General features: G+C 41.8%; 1 protein-coding gene across 5 annotated transcripts in view; it reads left to right on the top strand.

The window, feature by feature from the left end:
* GPM6B (glycoprotein M6B) overlaps positions 1-22,352 on the top strand; it is a 107,172-nt gene that overhangs the window by 48,450 nt on the left and 36,370 nt on the right. For 2 of the 5 annotated variants that reach the window (XM_039550628.1, XM_019282734.2), the window contains exon 1: positions 13,798-13,840. The exons of 2 other annotated variants lie outside the window; for them this stretch is intronic. In XM_039550628.1, coding sequence (XP_039406562.1) covers positions 13,813-13,840 — 28 coding nt within the window. In that variant the 5' untranslated portion in view covers positions 13,798-13,812. Of the gene's footprint in view, positions 1-13,797; positions 13,841-18,691; positions 18,773-22,352 lie in introns of those variants that run through there. One more of the 5 variants, XM_019282735.2, reaches the window with a different exon arrangement.

The raw sequence follows: 22,352 nt of genomic DNA, 5'->3' as shown, positions 1-22,352 counted from the left end.
TAAACTGAGGTCTGTGGAATAGGATCATTAATTTGATGTTGACCCCAAAAGGTGTGGTTCAGAGACGTCTTTCAACTACTATCCCAGCTTTGCCAATTGTGCATCCATCTGTAGGAAAGGCCATTCATAACATTTAACCGTGTGATGTGCAGTGGTGGGGTGCACCTCTCACAGCAGGTCTGTTCTGCAGCTCATCTGTCCAACCCTCTGATCCTGTTGTCCATCACCCTAGCTCTTCCTCAGCTTTTCTTCATAAGTTATCTTTTGCTGGTGCAAATAGGACATCTTTAGGCGCTTACATGAATTAGGATCTTAGTAGGCAAACTGCATTCAGGAGTGTTGTCCATCCCTTGATCCAACTCATGTTCTTTAGTACATCAGGAGCTTTCTTCTCATTTATTTAAAACATCTTTTCACTTACTTAAAGCATAGCATTTGAAATTGCCTTAAGTAATCCAGTTCTAGTGCTTATCAAAACACAAAATTAAAATAAAAGCTAAATTTCAGGTTTACAGTATATTGCTTTATTATAAAAATAACATATTCCAGCCTCAGTTGCAGACTTTTGAGTCTGGTTCTTCAATGCCTCAGCAGGCCCCCGAATCTGCTATGCAACATGCAAAATGAAGCTACCAGTTACTCTGAAGCCAAAACTGGCCATTATAAAACCTCTGTAAGCTGACTGCTAGTCTCAGAGTTCATTATGAGGGAGGTCATTCTTCCTTACAGCAATGAATGTAGCTTTTGAGTACATTTTAAAAGTTTCATTTAATCACAATGCGGATGAATTGTTTCAGTTGTGATCGCCTGATGGGAAACTAACTTTCTTCTTCCTGGGAGAAAAAATACTGTGTTGATTCTTGCAGCAGCTTTTAGAACTACAGGATATGATTTTCTTGATTTTTTTTTTTTTGAAAGACTTGGAGATTTTGGCACTAACAAAGGAAGATTTTCCTTTCTTTTCTTTTTAATACAGAATAGTCAGTTTTCTTTTGAAATTGGTGAATATGGAATATGCAGAATAAGATCTTCAACAGGCCCTTTCTGTACATCTTCTCAAAGAGTTTTTTTCCCCCAAGATGTTTTCAGCTCCTCCATAAAAAATGTGTGATTGCAAAATGCTTTAAAGAGTATATCAGTTTCAGATTTGGCTGAAATAGTTTAAACAGGGGAAAGAAAACAAGTTTGTTGTTGGTTTTTTTGTTTGGTTTTTTTTGTTGTGGATAATCTTTCATGCCCTAATTAGAAGGGTTTGGAGAAGATGCCGGGCTCATCTTGGAGATACATAATATTAGGATGAAAAAACATGCCCTCAAGCCAGAACACAAGAATTGCCAGTGAGATCCAAGGAAATACTTTCTTTTCCCTGTGAGGGTGGTTAAGCATTTGAAGACATTGTCCAGGGAGGCTGAGAACATCCTTAGAGATACTCAATGCAGAACTGCACAAAGCCATGAGCAATCTGCTGTAGCTGACCCTGCTTTGGCCTGGGCATTGAACTGGAAACTACCAGAAATCCCTCCCAACCTAAATTATTCTGTGATATTAATCTTCATTGGTATGTGCAATATCTATGGTATTGGATGACTTTGCTGTTCTCTTACACAGTTGTATTTTCTTCACAATTGCTGACAACTGCAGAGAAATGGAGAGGGGATGGTCTTGGTAGAAGTGACAAGTCTCCAGCTGTTGGAACCCTGGGTTCTGAGAGTTTCAGCCTTTCCGTGCTGAGAGACAGTGATCCTCAGAAACACACTGTATTCGATCCAAAACCCTGGGGAAAGTTTCCTAAATTGTGTGATAACACTGAGGTTGTTGCTGTGTAATTAAAAGTTATGTCACTGGGTGAAATATTTAGAAATGTAGAAAATTAAGTTTAGAACATATAGGTAATAATAGGTTACAATATGGAGGATTTTGGGTGTGGATTTATGTCTTCTTTCTTCTCCTTCTTCTTGACAAATCTGAATGTTCTGTCATTGGGTCAAAAGTTCCTCACTGCAGAACATAAAAAGTTAGTAATTGGATTGTAAGTAAAAACATATCTCATAATTGGTTAGTTTAGACTTTAAAAAGCTTGGAAAATAAAAACTCATGGCCATTTTCCACCCTTCCAACAAAGAGGCACACTCTGTGTAGCTGTGTTACTGATAAGATGTAATAAACCACTAAGTCCGAACAAGAATCCTCGATCTCCTGCGTCTCAGTTCAAACTCTGAGTAAAAGAACAGGAGATGTAAAGACAAAGAAGAAAAAGCGATATCCAGCAGCAGATAGTTGGTGTGCAGCTTGAGTCAGAAGTCCAGAGCAGCAGGCTGCTGCTCGTTCAGGATATTATCCTGCAGCCATGGATCGATGGGGAGGGTGTGTACCATACTCCTTGGCCACTCTGAGGACTGTCATGCTGTAACTATCTCTGAACAGGTATGCCCAGCCTCGATTTTCATTATGTGCATAAAAATGTGTTGGTGAACAGAAATGGTAAGTTTAAACTACTGTATAGCTTTACTTTCCCTCATATAGACCCTTTGCCATGGCCAATGTAGAAGAATCCTGTCTCATACCACTAGTTCCTGTATGCTGGGAAAAACAAATAGCAGCGCTTTCTAACACGTGTCTTCTCCCAGCAAAACTCCAGGACTTTTTCCAAGTAAGCATGTGCTCCAAAACATGTTTAAATGTTGTATTTTCACATGACTTAAACTAAACACTTAAAGTATCAAGGATATTCAGTTTTAATCCTCTGTAATCTCTTTGATTACTCTGTGGTTGTTGGAAAGGCTATTGATTGCCTGTTGCTGGAGAGATTCAAGATGATCAAAAAGGCATGGTATTATGTATTACTTCCCAGCCCAATAGATCAGAAAGGGAAAATTCCTTGGCATTAACTACATTTAAATATTTCAGCAGAAAATCATTATGGTTTCCAGAAAATGTTGTACTCTCTATTCTACGTTTCCTTTCTTGCTATTCGGAAGTAATTCATTAATTCAGGTTATCTTAGTTTTTAACACAAAGATGTGTCAGTGCTATCCCGTTGCAGGTCCATAGAAATTCTGAGCCATAAACATCAAAGAAATTCTGTATCAGTGAGGTGTGTGGTCTAGGCTGGAAGGAGATAGGTAAGACAATTTAATTTCTGGTTGTATTCTTCATATTGGTGTCGTTAATGCTTATTTTCTAAGGTGTCTGGTGGTGAGGAGTACAGACCTCAGGAAGCACTAGACAGTGTTCATGAAAGACAAAGTGTTTTATTTTCAGATAGATCTGAAGAATTTATTTTTTTTCTGAAAACTCAGTCAAATAGTGTTGAGGTATATCTTCTACACTGTACAAAGTTGCAGAAGCCATTTGAAACTGTCACACTGCGGAGCTGAGATGAAAGTCTTTGTGGCTGTTAGCTGTGATTCAAAAAGAAATCCCTGGATTTTTTTTGTCTCTCCCACCACCCTTAGAAGTGCTAATTCCTTTAATATTAGCTGTCCCTACCCCTACCCAAGCGTAGTCCAACCAGTCTAGTTAAGGGTGACTGTTACATTCTTATTAACCAATAAGGAAAAAGAATACATAAGAAAATTTTGGTCACACCATTTAAACAGTAAAGAAATGCTGTAGTGAATTAATTATACATGACATAAAATGTCTTAATAAAAATCCAGTGGGCTCCAAGAAGTTGTTGAAGTGGAGGAATCTGTGCATGGATAGAAGAGAAAGATAATCTGTTTTTTAATTAATTTAACCAGCTGTAGGTGATGAAGATAAAGTATTGATATAGTTGCAAAAGAGACTGCATCTAGAAACCCAATGTAGGTCACAATCCAAGAAAGGAATGAATTGCAGTTTGAGGCCTGTATAGTCTGTGATGGATACTGCAACATGAGCTCTTGTAGGGCACTCGAGGAAGGGACGCAGCTGATTCCCAGTTACAGGAGTGATGAAGATTCAGCACTGTGTGAAAGGGTTTGATTTACACGAGTTGCAAGGAGAGCAGTAACTGTAGAAAAGCTGTGAGGGAGTGAGGTTTTGCTATGATCCAAGAGCAGGTCAGTCTCTGTGTGGGGGAATATTTCTACCAGTGGACAGAGTTTGGATTCATAAGGCAGTGGCATAACAATTTCCAGAGTCTGGAAGCTGGAACACAAAATGCATGCTACTAATAAGTAATACTCTTTATTAGGCTGATGATTCATCTGTGAAAGATCTAAGCCATAGATTTAATAGGTTCCTCATCTGGCCAAGGCTTTCAAGATACCAGATTAGCTGTCTTTCTCCAGAAGAAATGTCATAGCCTTGTAGGAAAAGTAGAAGACAGTGAGATGACGGAGGACTCACTGGATGAAGTCTTGTGGGCTATAATAATCTGGAAGCTTTGTGCTCTGGAATAAGTCCGTCAGGAACTGGAGTGAGGCCATCAGGTTTTTTTCAGATAGGGTGCTGAACAGCTGCCAGATAACATAAAGAATGTGTCCTGCGTTGCCAGAATTTCTAAGTGATTTTGGCAGTGGAAGGAAATGTGGGCTTGCTTCATAGTCTTTTCACCACAGGAAGGGATGATGCACATTATCTGTTCTAGCACAGCATTTGTTTGGGAACCAGAGGAAACAAAAGAAAATACAGGACAAAAATCCAGATCAGTGCCCTGTGGAGATGGTAAGACCAGATCTTGGGGGCTTTTATGTGCAGTTAAGTTTCACTCTTCAGATAACTTTTAGAAGCAGCTCACTAAATCATATAGTACTTTCTGCTGACAGTTCTGACTTGTTTGAAGCTGTTATACAGCACTGTTTGAGAGTAGCTTCTGCTGGACTCACCAAGGATAGAGATGGGAAATTTGTCTGCTTTTACATTCCTTTTGTCCAGCCAGCCTTTCCTCTCTTTGCTTAGATTGTGCCAGTTTGGGGCAGGCTAGTGCCCTTTCACAAGTGTCAGGTGTGAATGTTATGCTTTACACCCAAATGGATGCTGATCTTCTGCTGATTTAAGTGTCCACTTTTCTCAAACCCAGCCTCCTGGGGGCTTTATTCCCTTCATGGCAGGTTCACATGGTTTGAGCTGCAAAATGTAGACCATGGAAATACTGAGAGGGAAACTGAAATCTCTGATACTCCAAATATTTTCATTTTCTTCATGACTCTGCAGTACCATTTAAGCATGTGTCCTGTAGGGTTAGGAAGTAGTACCAGACTCAGTCTAGCTGGGTGGGTCTTTATGTGGTACGTATTACCTCCGGTTAAATTCCAGTAAGAAAGTCACCTTGGTCTTTTCCCCCTACCTGTCTTGTGACACCCTGGCCTGTTATAGCACTGCATTACCAGGTGTTGGGCTGGTTTAGTGGTTTGTCTCCTGCCTAGTAGGACAGACTGAGGTCTCCAGGTGCCAAATCTTTCTCTAGAGCCTTCCATGTGAGTATCAGCTATGTTCAGTGATTCTTCATTACCAGCTTCTTGTCATCACTCTTCTCAACTTCCTTATGAGAAAGGGGTAGAGATGGCAAAGACATCAAACAAACCTGGAATTCCTCAGTTTGTAGAAATAGTTATGCAGTCTTTGGACATAAAAGAGGTAACAGTAAGGAACCCTAGATTGTACAAAGACCACCGAGTGCTGTCTTGCTCCTGGTTGTTGAGGTGCCTCATCTGGAGAGAGGCATGAGGAAGATACTGGTGCTTGTCAACAGTGATAATTGTCAGCCATTCCCAACTTCACAAGCTGATAGTGAAGAATTACATTAAATTAATGACTGCTAAGTAAATTCTAATCAATTGGAAATCAGGAATTGAGAAAGGATGAATATACTAGATAAGCACAGCATTATTTGTATAGCATAGATGTTTAAAATATAACTTTTCTGCTAGTACTGAGAATCTGCTGGAAGTCAGTCTTAAAACATAATCCATTGTAATGAAACACAGAAGAGAAGTTATGATTAATTTTCTATCATAATAATCATAGTTATATATAATTTGTGACTGTTCAGCTCTGTGAGAGACTTGTATCTCTAGGAAAAAAAATCCAAGAAAGCCACCAAGGTTCACATGAAAGTGGGGATCAATGCACTTTCAAGTACGTTTATTTGCTCAGCCAAAAATAAACATGTGCAAACGTTATAGGGTTCAAGGGGAAACCAGTGAACCAGCTAACTTCCAAAAGCAAGATCTTACTGCCTATCTGTTTCCACAGAAAAGCACCTCTATCTATCACCATATTTTGAAGGGCCACTATTATTGGGTACTTTGTTCTGTAACTGGTATATAATCAAGAACTACTAAGAGAAATTAAAAAATTCTTTTACAGTACTTCAGGAGTAGTTGAGTACCATTAAAGACAAATCATTCAACTGGATGCTATCCCTCAAATGCTTTTTCTTTTGTTGTTAAATCCTCACTTCTTTCTGTGAGGTACCTGCTTTGCTTTGCTGAAGACTCCTCACATTTCACACAGAAGGTCCTCTCCCCCATTAGCTCCAGGCCGTGCCTGTAGGTCAGGTCTCTCTCCTCATAAACCAGCAGTTTGCACTTCATATGTTATTGGGAAGTTCTTACAAACTTCTTGAATTTGCTATGCTTTTCTGCAAACAATGCTGCATTGCAAACTCCTGCACGGTGCTGTGTGTGATGAAAGAAGAGAGCACAGCTCAAAGTTCTCCTTCTTTAGGCCATCATGTACTCTGGTTACTTCTGAGTAGCATCCCTGTCTGGGTCTGTGTATGTGCCTGGTGTTGTTTTGTGCTGCTGTGTGAGAGAATGAAGCAATGCGGCAAAATCTGAACAAAAATTTACCACCTTTTACCAAAAATGTATTTTTCATACCAACTTTCCTGAGTCTTCAGCCCTAATTAATCCTCTTTCTTGATTATTCCCTTAAAAATGAGTGAAGTGCACCAATTCACAAAGTCTACTTAAGTACATAGATCCATGAGGCGTATCTGCATATAGGATCATTGCTTCCATGCACTTTCCCATGAGTTTTGTGACTAGCTCTCTGAGCCTGGCAGCAGGACTGAATTACTGGCATTGTAATGCCTTGCTGAGCTGTGATGGTGCTTTTGGAGAATATCTTGGGTATCACATGCTAGAGGGGATATCTTGGGTATCACATGCTACTACTTGTAGTGGGAAATAGGGAGGGTGAGAAGAAACCCTCTGGCAAGTTCAGCTGTGTTTACACTGCTTAACCTGCATTTGTAATAAACAGATATTTACCTGGTCACAGGCAAAATTGTTGCTTCTCCTCGTCAGATGAGTCAATTCACAAAGAGACAAAGTTCCATGGCATTCCTGCCAGAGGACAGATTTTTGTATCAGATACATTGAACAGGCTGAAATTATATCTAATTAATGACTGTGTAAGCTGGCCTTGTGCTAGAAGGCCATATGTTCATTTGTGTAGACATGATGAAGACAGGCAAACAGCATCTTCAGAGATTACAGATCTGCCCCAGAGCTGCTTACTCACTGCAAAGCACTTGATGAGGAAGGCAGTGCTGATGCCAACCACCTGAAGTAGCACTGATGCTCACTGATTGTACATGCACAGATATAATATTATGTAAATGTTCATGGCACATTGCTGCCTGCAGTCTTTTGTCACTATGGGATAGGATCATCAGCATGTTAATTGGTTGGCTTTACCTCATCTGTAGAAGGGCTGGGTTGTGGCATGAATGTTCAGATACTCAGGGCAACCTGTGTGTGGGCGCTAGCATGGCAGATAGTGTACAAATGTTTGTTTTCAAAGAGACAAGGGAAGCAGGCACGAGAGTGGGAATGGCTCACCTATGTGGAGTTACAGCTGAGAAATTTTCTCCAGCCTGTGGGAGCAAAGTGTCTTTCATCATCAGGTCCACTAGTCCTGAAGATGTGTGCCATAGCTAGCAGGAATGTGTGTGTGCATGTACCTCTGTTAAGTATATTTCTAGCCAATGAGGGAAGGGAAAGTGTGTTCTAAAGGTGGACAAATAGTACTTCAGTGTAAAATCCCTCCTGGAAATCTCTCTCAGCCTTTGAGAAGGTACTGAGAGTGATTTTTAGTTGTTTTTCTTTTCTGGTTAAGGACTTTGATATCAACAATATTTCAAGGAGTGAGTAGGAGACTTTGGGAAGGGCCAGAGGAGAGACAATAGTTTTGCTGTGATCCGTTTTTCTAAGATGAATAGTGACCATTTACCTTTCACCAGAGTTGTGTTGTCTCAGTGGGGAGATGATGACTTGGATTGCATAGGCAGAGTCTGGAAAAATTCTATTGAGCTAGAAGAGAGAGGCATTTCTTTGTCCTTGAGGTGTTTGTCCTCTGGGATAAAGGATAAGTCAAACAGGCTAATTTTGGAAAACTAAGAAGTCATATCATTTTTCCCTGGTATTTTTGCCATTTCTGACATCTCTGTCTTTCTGATACCATTTTTCTTCTGACTCTTACTCTGCCAGAGACCAGCATTCTGGGTGGATGGCTTTCAGTGCGCTTCTGCCTGCAAAGAAGAAACATTAGCCAGGAGTCAGAGAAGGGATATTGTTCAGCTTTGTGGCTGCATATATCCTCACTGTCTCCAAACAGGAGCCCTTAAATCCCCCAAAAGTGAGGATTTGCGTTAGAAGATGGGAAGGTTTATAGTTACTTGGCAGTGATCTTGAACCACTTTTCAATCTGTCTGTACACCATCAGTGGGCAAGTGGGCTTTTCTGATCAATTGAAGAAGAAATTTGAGAGATTTTAGTTGTCTCAGTATTTCTGTGGGTTTAGATCTTAATTATCCTTTTGTGCCATTCTGCTGAAGCGTGTTTGTTAATCACTCCAGAGTACTTTAGCTTCTTTCAATATATTGAATTCCACTTGGATGCTTTTAAAAGTGTTTGCGCAGCATATGCCTTTCTTAGGAGTATGGGAAATATCCACAGTCTGAAACAAAAGTGCAGTGTTCCAAACTCAACATCCATGTTGTTATCCCATAAATTAGTACACACTGTGCTGTTACGTAAGTTTGCCTTGTGTCAGAATAATAAAAGCTGAGTGTTCTAAAAGGCTGATAAGCCTGCCATGAAGAATTACCTTGTTCAAATTCTTCTGCCTTAAAGTAACACCTGTTGCTTTACTGACATGCTGGTAGTATAGTGTGTCTTGAGAACTAGCTTAAAAAAAGAAAAAAAGAAAAAGGCAATTTTTCAGGCCGTTCAGGTCTGAGCTTTGGCAGCCTTGAATTTAGTATTGTCTCAGAGCCACTCTTAAACAAAAGGACTTCAAGAAAGCACAGCTGTTCTGTATTTTTGGATATTAAAAATGGACAAAGTCACTTTTCAGTAATACTGCCATAGCCTCGAGGACTGAATGCAAAAAACAAGTGCTCCTTCTGTTGGCAGGTGGGAAGTTCAATCCCTTAAAATGCAAAATAAAAAATAATAAAATAGATGGTTGTGCACATTCTGAGGGTAGCCTGCAATGAGGGTGAAGGGACAAGTACCCCACAGCTGCCAGAGAAAATCACTGCTGGCAGTGTGTGCACATAAAGTGACAGCGCGCTTCCAGCAGCCCTTAAACAAGTGGCGGGGGGGAGAGGGGAAGTTCACCCCTGCTACCACAGTTCTGCACAATGATCGCCTTTCTGGGTGCCGGGGTCACAGCTGCTGTCTGGAGATTACGTACAGAAGCACTCTTCTTCTTGGGAGAATGAGGTTTCCTGGAGGATTAAGCACAGGCTGAAAGCAGGAGGAGTTATTCAGGAGGGAGACAAAGACTGTGAGCCCAGGGCTGTGACAGGCGACAGGGGCGGAAGACTGTGAGCAAGAACAGCACTGCTGGGGGTTGCTGCTTGGATGGGAGAGTCTCCAGCTGGGGATCCTGAAGTGGTCCAGTTGTGGGGTGAAACCCACTGAGCGTTTGGTATGACCTTGCCTTCTGGCAGGACTCGGAGTGCTGCTTTCCCACTCACGTGGGAAGTGGATGGAGTCTGAAGGGTTCTGCCACCTCCTGCATCTGAACTAAAGCCATTTCTTTGCTCTTAATCTCAAGCCCCGTTTAGTATTCAGAAATAGTGATCAATGCAGTAATATGAACCCCCATGTAAAGGTACATATACACTCCCCATCTGCTCAGAAAGTGATGCTTTTTGCATTTTTTTCCGGCCACTGACATGTTTCACCATGCCTTCTGAGCCTGCTGCTTTAGTGCTTCCTTCTTCCCTCTTCCTTTTTAGCTTTTTTTTCTTTTTTGTCTCCTTTTTTCTCTCTTATCCTGCTATTTCACCTCTTGGGTACACACATTCCCAGGCAAGTATCCAGAATATCCTTCACCCACGTATCATGTGCCAGCACCTCTGTTTTGTGTAGGAAGGTCTTCTATATTTGAAGCCAGGGCCATCTGTCTCAATGCTGAAAAAAAACCCTAGGTTTCTTGCAGTTTTCTGCAAGGGCAATGGCCACAGTTCTTCTGCATAACTTTAAAAGGAAAAATGCAACCTATTCTATAATAATAATATTTGAAACTTCTATCCTATTTATCAGCTCTAAAGTTAAGTCTTATTTCACCTACTGGATCAAATTTCCCACAGATCCCATATGCCGGCAACTTCTTTTTAGTGGCCTCAGAATCCACTAGTGCTTTTTATAATCTGAAACAAATGAGTGCTGCACATAATGTAGGAAAGGAGAGGTGGAGGCAGAGGAGGCTGACAATGCATGCATTCAAACGATGTGAAAGTGCAAGTGGGAAAAATATGACTGTGTTGGTAGAACTTGTCAGAGGGGGTTTCAGGCAGATCATGTATTAGCAGATTATAGCTATTTCTAAAGCAAAAGAATGAAACTTCTTAAAAGGAGCAGAATTCCAGAAGGATGCTAATGAGTAAGTATTGGGTACCAGTGTTTAAATGTAATGTCATAGCTGCTAGTTACTGTCCCTGCTGTATAGGTATTTCCTAAGTGCAGTGTGAGTCTTAACCAAATTACATTTAAAACTCCATTTCCACTTGCTCTGTAAAATCCTCTCTAAAAAGGAGCATTGTCAAATAAATTGGTAAGAATTAAAATACTGCTGTTGCAGCTGAAAATTGTTCATGCTTTTTATGTCGCATTTAGGCACAAACATAAATAAACAGGAAATCATACAAAAACTATTGAGAGGAGAAACTCAGTGTGAGGTAGAAATGTAGCCTGTGCTACTCAATTCTGGCCCTGGTTGATATGTTGTTAAGAGCAAAATGCTGAAGAGTGCTCCCTTGCAAGGAGGAACTGAAGCAACTGTGATTTTTTGATTTTTTTTTTTTTTTTTTTTTTTTTTTTTTTTTTTTTTTTGAGTCACAGGTCTTGTGAAGAGTACTGATGACTGCCCACATCTGGTGAATTGGATTAGAATCTAATTAGCATGCAGAGTTTAGAAAACTTTTATAAAGTTTCAAAAATAATGTGAAAGAAAGAAATAGCTTAGCTAAAAATTCAGAGAAGAATTACTGACATGTTCCTCTGAGGATAACTTGAAAGTAGCTTTCCTACTCCTTGAAGATGTGGCTCATATGAATGGTAACCTATTTTATTTGTTAACATTTTCTGTTCAGATAATTTGTTAAGTTTAAAGATATCTGTGGTATCTAATTGACCCCTGTAGCTAAGAGTCCGTCTGGAAATGCAGGCACATACTGTGAAAGATCAATAACGTGATTTTAGAGTTTGTGGAAGTAATTTTTGTGGCCTAGTTTATGCATCAAAAAGGGTAATACACCTGTTCTACATTCGTGAAGTACCTTAGCAAACACAAAGTTTATATACTTAGTTTTTCAACACTGTGTTGTGTGCATGTTTCCAAGCAAAAACATGCTTTCCCCTTTAATCTCATTCACTTACATATACATCAACTATTCCGTATAACAAAGTGGTTAAATTCAGGCTGAAATGTGGTCCAAAGGAGAAATGGAGGCAGAAACTCCTTCTGTAACTCTTACTGTAGAGGAGTAGAAATTCTTTCCCTGTGTCTCTAAACTTAGGGCTTACATGAGCACTGAGAAGCATTATTTTTGAAAAGAAAACGGTGATTTGTGAGATAGAAATGACAAATATTTGAAGATGTAAATGGCTGATTTTTAGTCTTCCTTCTCCATTGCAGTTCTGAGTATCTGCTGAGCTTTAGGTGTGCAATCTCTTTTTTTCTGTGGGACTGCACAGGGCTAATTTACAGAGCATATCCATAACAGTGCTTAAACTTGCAGGGGTGGAAAGTAGAGCCCACTCTGTATTGGTAGTATGTATTTTGTGTCCTGAAGGAAAAATCTTAGACAATATTTATGAGAACGGATCAGCAGAACACTGTCAGATGATTCAAACTGTGGAAAAATTACATTTCACTTCTGTAGAGCATCCCACATGCTTAGTTGGGATATATTTTTTTATATATATATATACACACACACATATATATAAATTTTTTTCTCTTTGATCTATTTAGAAGAGAGATGAAATTCTGTCAACATCTGTGGTGATGTTACATTGCAGATAGAGCATAGGTAGAAAGAAAGGAGGAGCGTGTCTTTTGGGGAGAAAAGTGTTTGTAAGTATCCAGGCCTGTGAGTGTTTCTGGGCTTCTTAGCTTCAGTGGTACAATTCTGTGAGGAAGCCTCTCTGTAGCAGAACACAGGTTATTTCTCCCCAGTTTGGGATCAGCTTGTACAGCATGTCTGGGACCATGAAGGATCCCTGTGGGAAACTTCAGGGCTGTAGAATCATGGACTCTGTCCAGGCAGTGCACTCCAACTAGGATGCATAGGATGACGTGGGGGAAGCATTTACTTCTCCTCTCACCCTGCTCTATGCCTACTTGCATCACGCTCCTGATCTTGGTCATGATGTAGCTGGTGGCCCAGATCTTCAGTATTTGGCATTCTCTGCTTTCCAACCTTGATCTGAAAGGAATTTTCTGTTTTCTGAATCCTGATCCTCTCTCCAAGGGAAACCTTGAAAGCCATGGTACTTTTTTCTTTAACATCTGTGTGTCTGAATGAGTTCTGGGACTCTTGCATTTGGAGCAGAAAATTTAGACTAGCAAATTTCTACCATTCCCTGAGAAGTCTGAAAATCAGCTCTGCCTTGATACCTGCAGCAAGAATCCCCAAGTCAGGGCAGTGTTTAGAAAGTAGCAAAAATAGTAATGATCCTCGAAATCAGTTTTGTTAGACTGAGTTAAAAGGACAGGAAAGGAAATGTGTGGAGCTTGTCCTGCTTCATAGCACATCAATCTCTTGTGTGAGTGCCAATAGTTTTGGGGTTTGTTTTTTTTTTTTTTTTCATGAGATTAATATAGAAGGCCAGAAACTATTTCTGCCTACAGGAGCAGGCATAGTATATCCTGAGCATTCTCTGTATCTTCCTCTTCTCACTGAATGCTGAAGCGTGAAGCATATTCTGAGATGTTTCTATGCTGTGCACTTGCACAGCAGAAAACAGCAGTAGGTGGGATATTGGAAAAGTTAATAGCACTTACTCACTGTGGAGCTGAGAAGGTAGTTTTGTTTCAGTAAGATAGTGACTCATGATGCCAAAATAAATGTGATGAGGATGGTTTATTTTAGCTTAGATATCATACCTACCTGTTGCGGTCTGAGATAAAGCAAGTGAACCCTCAGTAAGCAGACCGTCAGAGTTCAATACCCTGTAGTGATCCAAGTTGTAAAAGCCTGCCTCATCACATGAGAACACAGAGCGCTCTTTTTGGGGCTCTCTGAAAGGAAGAGTGGTGTCTTTGTTGGCAGGGTGCTGCCCTGTGCCAGAACACCACAGCGGATGGCGGCATGTGCTCTGTATTCATCCTTGGTCTGAATCCAGTGAATCTGAAGAATAAATGAAATTTGAGAATATTTCCTCGATTGGTAAGTGCTGTGATCGTGTCCCTTTGAGTGTCAGCAATGTGAAAGGCATTGGTTTACCCTGGTCTGAGTTTTTTCACTTCCTTTCTTCTTCACACCCCAAGATGCTGAAGAGAAATTGTGGAGGGGAGACATAGTATTTCTAAATAAGTGGAGGGCTTTTTTTCTCAGCTTTCTCTTTCCTTGATTTAAATTCAAAGTTATGACACTGTTTTACCTGAAGTTTCTTTTGATAGACATTCATCCCTAAGTAGCATAAAATCTCATTGCTGAGTTTACTGGACCTTTCTAGTGGTCAGATCTCTTACCACCTGTTGTGGGTTGACCCTGGCTAGACATTAGGTGCCCTCCTCAGCTGTGTAATGCAGAGAAAATGTAGCAAAAGTCTCATGGGTTGAGATAAGGAGAATTCTATGTGAATGGAGCTGAGATCTATTTTATTTTGTTTTCTGTTGTGGGATTTTATTCCAAAGGAGTCATCTCAGAAGGAGCACTTACAAAGTGAAGTTCTCATTCCAGTGTGAGTGAGAAAAACAGTCTCCATTTTGGTCTTTAATTCCTCTTTTCTCCTGCCTAGACTGCTTTGTTACTCTCACCCATCTGTTAATGACCTAATGAAGGCCTCTGAAGGGCCTCTTAAGTCCCTTCTCTTTTGCTTTGACATTAGACCTTCCTGTGCTAACATGTGGCAGCCTTGTCTACTACTTTGGTACCAAGTTGTGAAATGCCTCAGAGCATGGGAAAACACATGTCCAGCCCAGCCTTTAAAGGCAATGTTCATGTGGTGGTGGAGAAATACTGCCAAATAATGTGTAGTCCTCTCCAGCCGGATTCCTTTGTGCCCCTGAACAAACACACTAAAAGTGAACCTGTGGCTACTGGAAACTATGAAAAAGCTTTCCTGGGAGTCAAGTTGGCAGAGCTGGTGCATCAGAGAAGAGTGTGAGTCACTAGGGGTCAGACCCTCGGTCTGTAGATGCTCAGTGTTGCAGAGGACCTTGTGGTGAGAAGGGAGGGTCCCTGCCGGAGGGAGGAGGATGTCTACAGTCAGACCTCAGTCGCTGCTGCGCAGTTGCCATATGGACACTGTACTGTGCCAGGGCTGGGAGCTCTGTCATTGTGGTGGAAGTCAGTGAGTGAAATGCCTCTCCTGCCAGGTTGTGCAGATCTGCAGGGGCTGGCACTCTGCGGGAGGGAGCGCGGTGCTGCGTGGGCCGCTTGGCATGTGGCAGGGTGGAAGTGGATGGCTGAGAGCAAAGTGCTCGTGCAGTGTTGAGTATCTTGAGCATTGCTGCAAAAGAAATCAAGGAGCAGTAATGGATCCTCATCCTCAGGAAAATTTTCTCAAACAGAACAGAAGAGTCTGAACAAAGCAGACATTTCTCCTACAAGACTCCTTCTGCAGGCTGCAACCCAGGCTTTTTTCTGAAGAGCTTTTATATCCACCTCACTTGCAAGCTGCCTGCCTGGGATCTCATTGGCATTCTGCTTTTCTGCTGTAATCTCATGTTGTTAAGGAGTGTGATTTTTGTTCTTAGCTGTGCCGCATATAGAAGATTACATAAATACTGTGGAAATTTTGGGAGAGGGAAGAAGAAGAAAAAGAAGAAGAAGAACCAAACCCAAACCACCAAATCCTTCCTCTAAGAAGCATTTTGACTTTGTAATCTTATGCCTTCCTCTCAGAGAAAATTCTGTTTAATGTAGGAGGAAGGCAGACATGCCTCTTTACCAAGAAAGCCATAAACTGGCTCCCTAATGGTCCAACTGTGTTAATGAGCAATTATAGACAAACACACTGAGCTGAGGTAGATTTTTTCTCCTGGCAGCTGTTGCCCAAAGATGTTTTGATGCACGAGTGCTTTTTCCTCCTCTTCTGTCTGTGTTGAACTAATTTCCATCTCCTTCCTCTTGCCCTCTTTTTCTGGGCAAATAGAAATTCACTTTCTAGGTTGAAGCCACTTCATAAAGGTTGTACTTCTGAGGTTCAGCTCTCCTGTTAAACCAAAGGATAATTCCAGGATGGGGGAAAGGCTTTTTTTTTTTTTTTTTTGCTTCTCCTTACAGCACAGTGGTTCCGTTTCTCATTTTCAAAACTGGTATTTTCAACAGTGTGCCCGGGGTACAGGGGTAAAACTGAGCTGAATACAGGACCCTTTCTACTGGGTTACTGTGAATGTGTTCGAGTTCGGAAATCCTCGATGACAGGGTCGTGCAAGTGTTGACGGCAGCCACACAAGCTCTCTGGGGGGTGGACCCTGAGCTGCACTTCAGTGGAAGCAGTGCACAGACACCGTGTTGCTCTTTGCAGTATCAAAAGATTGTCTTTTTCTTCTAAAGTCTGAAACCGATCAAATAATAAGATTTTATCAGTCGTGCTTCCTTCTTTACAGAAAGAGTGAAAATTTGTTAAATATGCTTGCAACTCGGGAGAGAGAGGGGGAATAAAACTTCAAACAGCGATGCTAAAAACAGCCTGGGCTGCTTTTGTTTGGACTTGCAAAACGCAGCAGCTTAATGCCTCCATTGTATGCAGGGGGAAATATGCTAATTCAAAGCACATTTCCCATCAGAAGCCCTTTCAGGCCTGTCATCGCTGAGATATGAAGGATGATAAAAGCGGGAGCAGGGGGAGGCCCGTGCTCTGGGAGCGCGGCTCCGGGCATTGTGCGCGGGGAGCGGCGCTGAATGGGGCTGACGAGCCCGGTCACCCGTGAAGGCCCGGGCCGGGCGGGTTCCCAGGGGCGCCGGCTGCCCTGGCCCCTGGGACCCCCCATCCCCCCCAGCCGGGGTCCTGGGGCGCTCCCCGGCAGCCACCGCGACGGGGCGGAGGGGCTGCTGCTGCCAGGGTGTGCGAGCTCCGGCCACCATCACCCATCCCGCAGCCCTGCAGCCCGGGGGTTCTCTCTGTGCAACACGGGCAGCTACTTTCTGTTCCCTAGAAGTGCAGTTTAAGCTGAAATAACAGATTTTCCGTGACAAGGCCTCCATCGCTTCTTTTCCAAGCTGCTGATGCGTGCAGGGCAGTGGTGCTCACTGGCGGCGCCGCGCTGAGCTCCCTCTGTGAAGAGTCGCCTTCAGCTCGGGAAATGGGGGATGCTGCAACTGGCGTGACTTTTTTTCTTCTCAGTTATGCAACAGAAGGGAGTCTGTGAAATACTACTTAGTCTGTTGCCATATCTATATGATTGTATTTGAGGTTCAAATAAATACATTCATCAGTGTTTAGTATATATTAAAAATCTCTAAACACTAGAACACTAGTTGTTAAATACTGACTGATTTTTTTTCCTTCTCTCTTAAAGTTGTGAAAAGGTCTTTAAATGATGGGGTTTGTCTCAGGACCCTGTTGGTCCAGAACTAGGGAGATACTCAGGAATACATTTTCTGTTTTCCTTTAAACATGTGTAAGTGTTGTTTTATTGTAGAGAATTTGGGATTGAGTGAACTTGATGATCTGATAACGTTGCTATGATATTTGCTTGGAAACAGTTTGAAATGGCAGTGAAAATTTAGTTATAGTTGTTTGTTTGGCTCTATAAATCTGCAGTGTACTAATGGCAAATTAAACTAAGAAAATGGGCTTTTGATTGCTTTTGCAATCTGGTCGTGTTCTGTCTGCAGTAGAAGTATCTGCTACACTCAAACACACAATTAGTTTCTGAGGACCATGGCTGGAATTAAGCATTTATAAGTACTTTTAAAGCTGTGGCTGGTCTTCAGTTTCTTCCCTGTACTAATAAACTTGTGAACAGGCAAGTTGGGCTGGGTGATTTTGGCTGGGCATGGCTTGGTCTTTTTCTGCAGCCTGTGGGCAAGTCTCTGAGCTGCAATGAGAGGAGCTCTGTCGCATGTTGAGCAACATGCCTCTGGTCACCTTCAGGACAGTGAGCATACACTTGATGTAGTAAAGTTTTTTTCCACTCAGAGTTCTTCTTACAGACCGAAGAAAGAACCTTAGCCAGAGCCTTGGGTGTTGTTTCTGCCTTGTGCTTTTCTCATTGTTTTAATTGTAGGGTTTGTTTTAATATATCCATCCCTTCTCCCTTTCTTAACTCCTTTCTTTTCCTCTCCAAATGGTGCAGAAAGGTGGAACAGATAACTACTTCAGGAATCAGTAGTAGTGATATATATATGGAAGAGGTGTCTGTAGTACTACTGAAATAAAAAATGCCTGGGGCATTTTCAATAACGAATGTCAGGGTCTCCAGAGGAAACACATAATGAGAATGCTTAGTGTTTACACTTGGGAAGCTCTGAGTGCAAGAGAAATGGTTACAAATGTGCTGAAAACCAGAGCAGAAATAAAATGGGATGGGAATGATACGAGGGACAGATGAAGAAAAGTAGATGCTAAATGAATTTCACTCTGAGTCATAACAGAGTGCAGAAATTATGCCTTCCAGCTGTTTAAAACAAGTGAATGTCATGTTTGGAAAGAAACAGAAATGGGGATATAACTAGGGATAGCTCAAAAGAGAGTCTGGGTGGTTTTCAGGCAGCAGGACTGGAGGCCATTTCAGAGACAGGGACCCTGCTCCTTCTGGAGAAGCTGCTCCTTCTGCGCTGACTGCAGGGGCACCCTGGCCATTGTGCAAGCCCTCCTTTGTGCCAAGCCTCAAAACCTGCCGGGCCACAGAATGGCTCTTCTCGCGAAACATTGAAAGGCTCCAAGCTTGAGACACTTAGAAAATTAGGCGAGATAAAGTGTTGGAAATGTATACTCTAGGGAATAATCCTGCCCTGGCGAGGGATTTTACTTGACAGCCTATCTGGGAATCCAGGCTGAAAGCTGCTACTTTGTCCTTAACTCACCCTATAGCACTTTTGTCTAAGAGCTCACTTTGTATGCAGGATCACCCACTGCTGAGGTACGGCAAAAATCGAGGCGTGACATGATCCAGACGGAGCTCCAACCACACTCGTTGTTAGCAGGTTAAGTCATTCCCTGTTTATAAAGGTAGAGGGGTGGGGTTTTTTTCTTAATTGTGCTGAACTCGTTGAGTGCACACTTAGCTTTTTATGGGCGCAAGTGAAAGACCTGTGAAACACTTGAGTGGCCGTTGTTTGTTGTTCACCGGCGGCGCTCTCAAAGGCTTTGCAAAGAGCAAAAGAACCACTACTTTAGACATGACTGGGATCCCAATCGCTGCAGCTGGAAAGAGGGGACTGGAAAAGCTAGACCGGAGAAGTTGCTTGGCACATATTTAGTTGATGAGTTAATTGGACACTCTCAACGTGGGACTTGTTAATGTCCTGCTGCTTTCCTAATGAGGATATCTGCTGTTGCAAAGAATACAATGATTAATTGGGGACCCTTTCGTTAGTGTCTTAACTGAGGATTTCATGACTAGTCTCTTATGTGTGAACAGAAACTATATTTGCAATTCAACAGGCTGTCCAGCACTGCATGACAGAACTAGTCCAGGATCTTTCCCAAAGTATAGTTTAATTACACTGGAATGGGAATTTTCTGTCTCAGGGAAACAGCTACAGTCATTGTGACTTACAGGGTGCTGAAGCTTCAAACAATGAATTTCAGTACCTCATACCAGTCATTATTTTGAAGCTTTCTTGTACGTCAACATTTTGACTGTTGGGTTAGGTGGGCATTTCAAAATGTTGACACACAACTGCCCAACAATCTATGAGTGGGTCTAGGAGCAATGTATGGCAGAGCCTCGGGCTGGTGAGGCCAGTTTTTCAGCCCAGGATACTGAGGCAAGCAGGTAATGGTGCTCACAAGGCGTGGTTTAGCTCTATTGCAAACTCCAGTCTGATCTTGGGTAACTTGGTTCCTGGCCTTGAAACCTTGAGCTGGAGAAGTCTGTAGCAGTATGTAGCACTGGGATGGTTCTGCATTCGCTATCAAACTGAATACCTATTGCATGACTCTGTAAAGTAGTATGCATTCCTCACAGTGGTTCCAACGGTGCTCACATGGTTTACAGTTCAGTAAAAACATTTATATAATCGTATGCATTTTCTTCATGTACATATGAATATGCACACAGACGTGTTTTCTGCTTGTGTACATACACATATCTACATCTGTGGTTTGCGCGTGGAATCCTGTGTGACATTCTAGGAGGATTCTTCATCCTTGTCCCTCCCCATGTGTAGCCCCAGTACACAGCACAGTGTGAGGTACCCTTCTATAATGAGCACCCCTGGTTTCTTTTTGGGGAGCTGTAGGGTTTTGCACTTCTTTTTATTTTCCTGCTTTTTTCCACGCTTTGTGAAAAGACTGGACTGAAGCCAAGACTGAAGAACAAAACGAGCACTGAATAGATGAGATTGTAGGTGGGATGCTGAAGTCTATGCAAAGAGTAGGAGGGCAATTTTGAAAATCAGAACTGGATGTAAAGTTAAGAGAGGATTGTCTGATTAAATCTGACTTTGTGGAGCAAAAAGATAAGTTTGTGTCAAGGCTGAACTCAGTGACATTTATTTATAGATAGAGAAAAAAAATCAACAGGTAGCCCCTCAAGCTCTTGTGTTTTGAGATAAGGCAGCTGTATTAACAGGAGTATATTATAATGATACCTTTGCTGCCTTCTAAATTGCTGGCAGAAATAGCTCTTCTGCAAGTACAAGAGGCACTTCTACTTGAGTGCTGGCAAGTGCGACATAAATATCTAGGATGCTATTTCAGTATGTCCAAGTATTCAGAAGCTCTAGTTAGTTTTCTGAGATGGCAGTAGGCTTTGACAACAGTACTGGAGAAGCAGGTTCACAGCAGAAGTATGTTGGATTGTCTTCAAGGTGCAGAATTAAGGCAACAAAGACAAAAGACTTGAGCATATTATTTTCCTGCACTACAAGGCAGAGGCATGATAGCTGAGAATCTCCTCTCAGTTTTGGCAGACAGAGGGAGCAAGAAAAGGTGGTTATGTGTGCCAAAATCAAAAACGTAGCCCTTAAAATTCTGGAGGAGCATTTGAAGTACTGTTGAAGGCTTCATGTACTAGTCATGTGTGAGGATCTTGCCACAGATGAAGAGAAAAATGAATGGATATTGGGTAACTCAAAGCCTTGTTTTGCTGCCTCATTGTAATGTTAAAGCATTTGAAACCGGACATGCAGTACACTTGTAGAAAACTATGCCATAAAATTGTGGACCTGGAGTAGAAGGTGAAGACAGCCATTGGAGCTGGAGCTCTGAACACTTGCCTAATGAAAGCTTTTTCTGGGGGAGATGCTAGGAAGTCTTGGCTTTCATTTTCTGTATTTCTGTGCTCTTTGTACTATAGTCTAAATGGCCTCTAGTTTGTCAGCGTATCTTTCTGGCTTGCCAAAACCATGGTGCTGCTTCAGGCAGCCTCACAGGAGAGGGATGCAAGAGGAGACGTTGCTTCCAGCTTGGTTTCAAATGTATCCTATTTTGTTGCCATTTGTATTGCCTTTCCTCAGAAGTCTTTGGCATGGTTGAGTTCCTGTATTTTGTCTGTCAAGAGTTATGAATTATTTTCCCCAGATTTTTTTTAATACAAGTTTCTTACACCCAGGAAAATGTTACTAAGGCCCTTAGATTAGATAAATAAAGTCCAGCGCTTTTTAAAATTACTTATTTCCTTCTGTGCTGTTGACTGCCTTTCATAAGCAGAAATGGAGCTCCCACCTGCTTAAGAACACACCAACATTTTCTTTCATTGTGACTTTCATTATAGTTCTCCAGGCTTTTTTTCTTTGGTAGACTTCACATCTCTGCAATCTGAGCTGTCTTTGAGACGAGAACTTGATGAGACCTAGCTACTGGAAAAGCCATGTAGAACCATCTATTCACTTTCTAAGGCTTTTTTTTTCTTTCTTTCTTTGTATTCCAACTGTATGTTAGCTATTGGTGTATGTTCTGGATCTGGGCTGTTTATTACCTTTGATTCTCAGCAGTGGCTGTAACTGCAGTGGTCCAGCTGGAAACAGGCAGACTGGACAGAGAGCTGTATGTAACCCAACAGCTGAGTGACATCTCCTTTGCCTGCTGCTTGCCACCAGGCATTTAGCTTGGCAGCAGTCACTGACATCTTCACAAGGCTTCGTTAAGGGAGTCACAGCACTGGCATCTTCACACTGTTAAGGTTTGCTTACCCTCCTGGACTTAGCTCCATTGGTTAACTCAGTGATTTTCTTTGGCTGCAGAGGTAACCACTATCCATGCTTAAGACTTTGTTTTTGCTCTTTCTTACAGAAATCTGAGATTGAGACCCCTAAGTGCAGTGCAGACTCATGTCTGTGTTTTATGCTGTGGTATAAGTGCAGGGATTTCCCGCTGTTATTTGTTAATTAATTTGGATGTCATTTTCTTACTAACCTAGTATGTCTGAAAGAATGGACCCCAATTTTTTTTTTTTTCAAGTACTTGCCTGATATATGACTGCTGCACAACTGAAAACTTGTTGTCATGCTTTGATTTTATCCACATGGAAAGTTTGCCTGCTTTTGCATAAGTATTTGGATTGGGTTTTATAAGCAAGTCTTTGGTAACTGGTTTAAAGCTGAACACAAGCAATTACAT

Source organism: Corvus cornix, chromosome 1 (genome assembly GCF_000738735.6).
Source record: "Corvus cornix cornix isolate S_Up_H32 chromosome 1, ASM73873v5, whole genome shotgun sequence".
Classification (NCBI taxonomy): Eukaryota; Metazoa; Chordata; class Aves; order Passeriformes; family Corvidae; genus Corvus; species Corvus cornix.
Note: the sequence above shows the minus strand (reverse complement) of the source record. Positions and strands in the feature narration are given on the sequence as shown.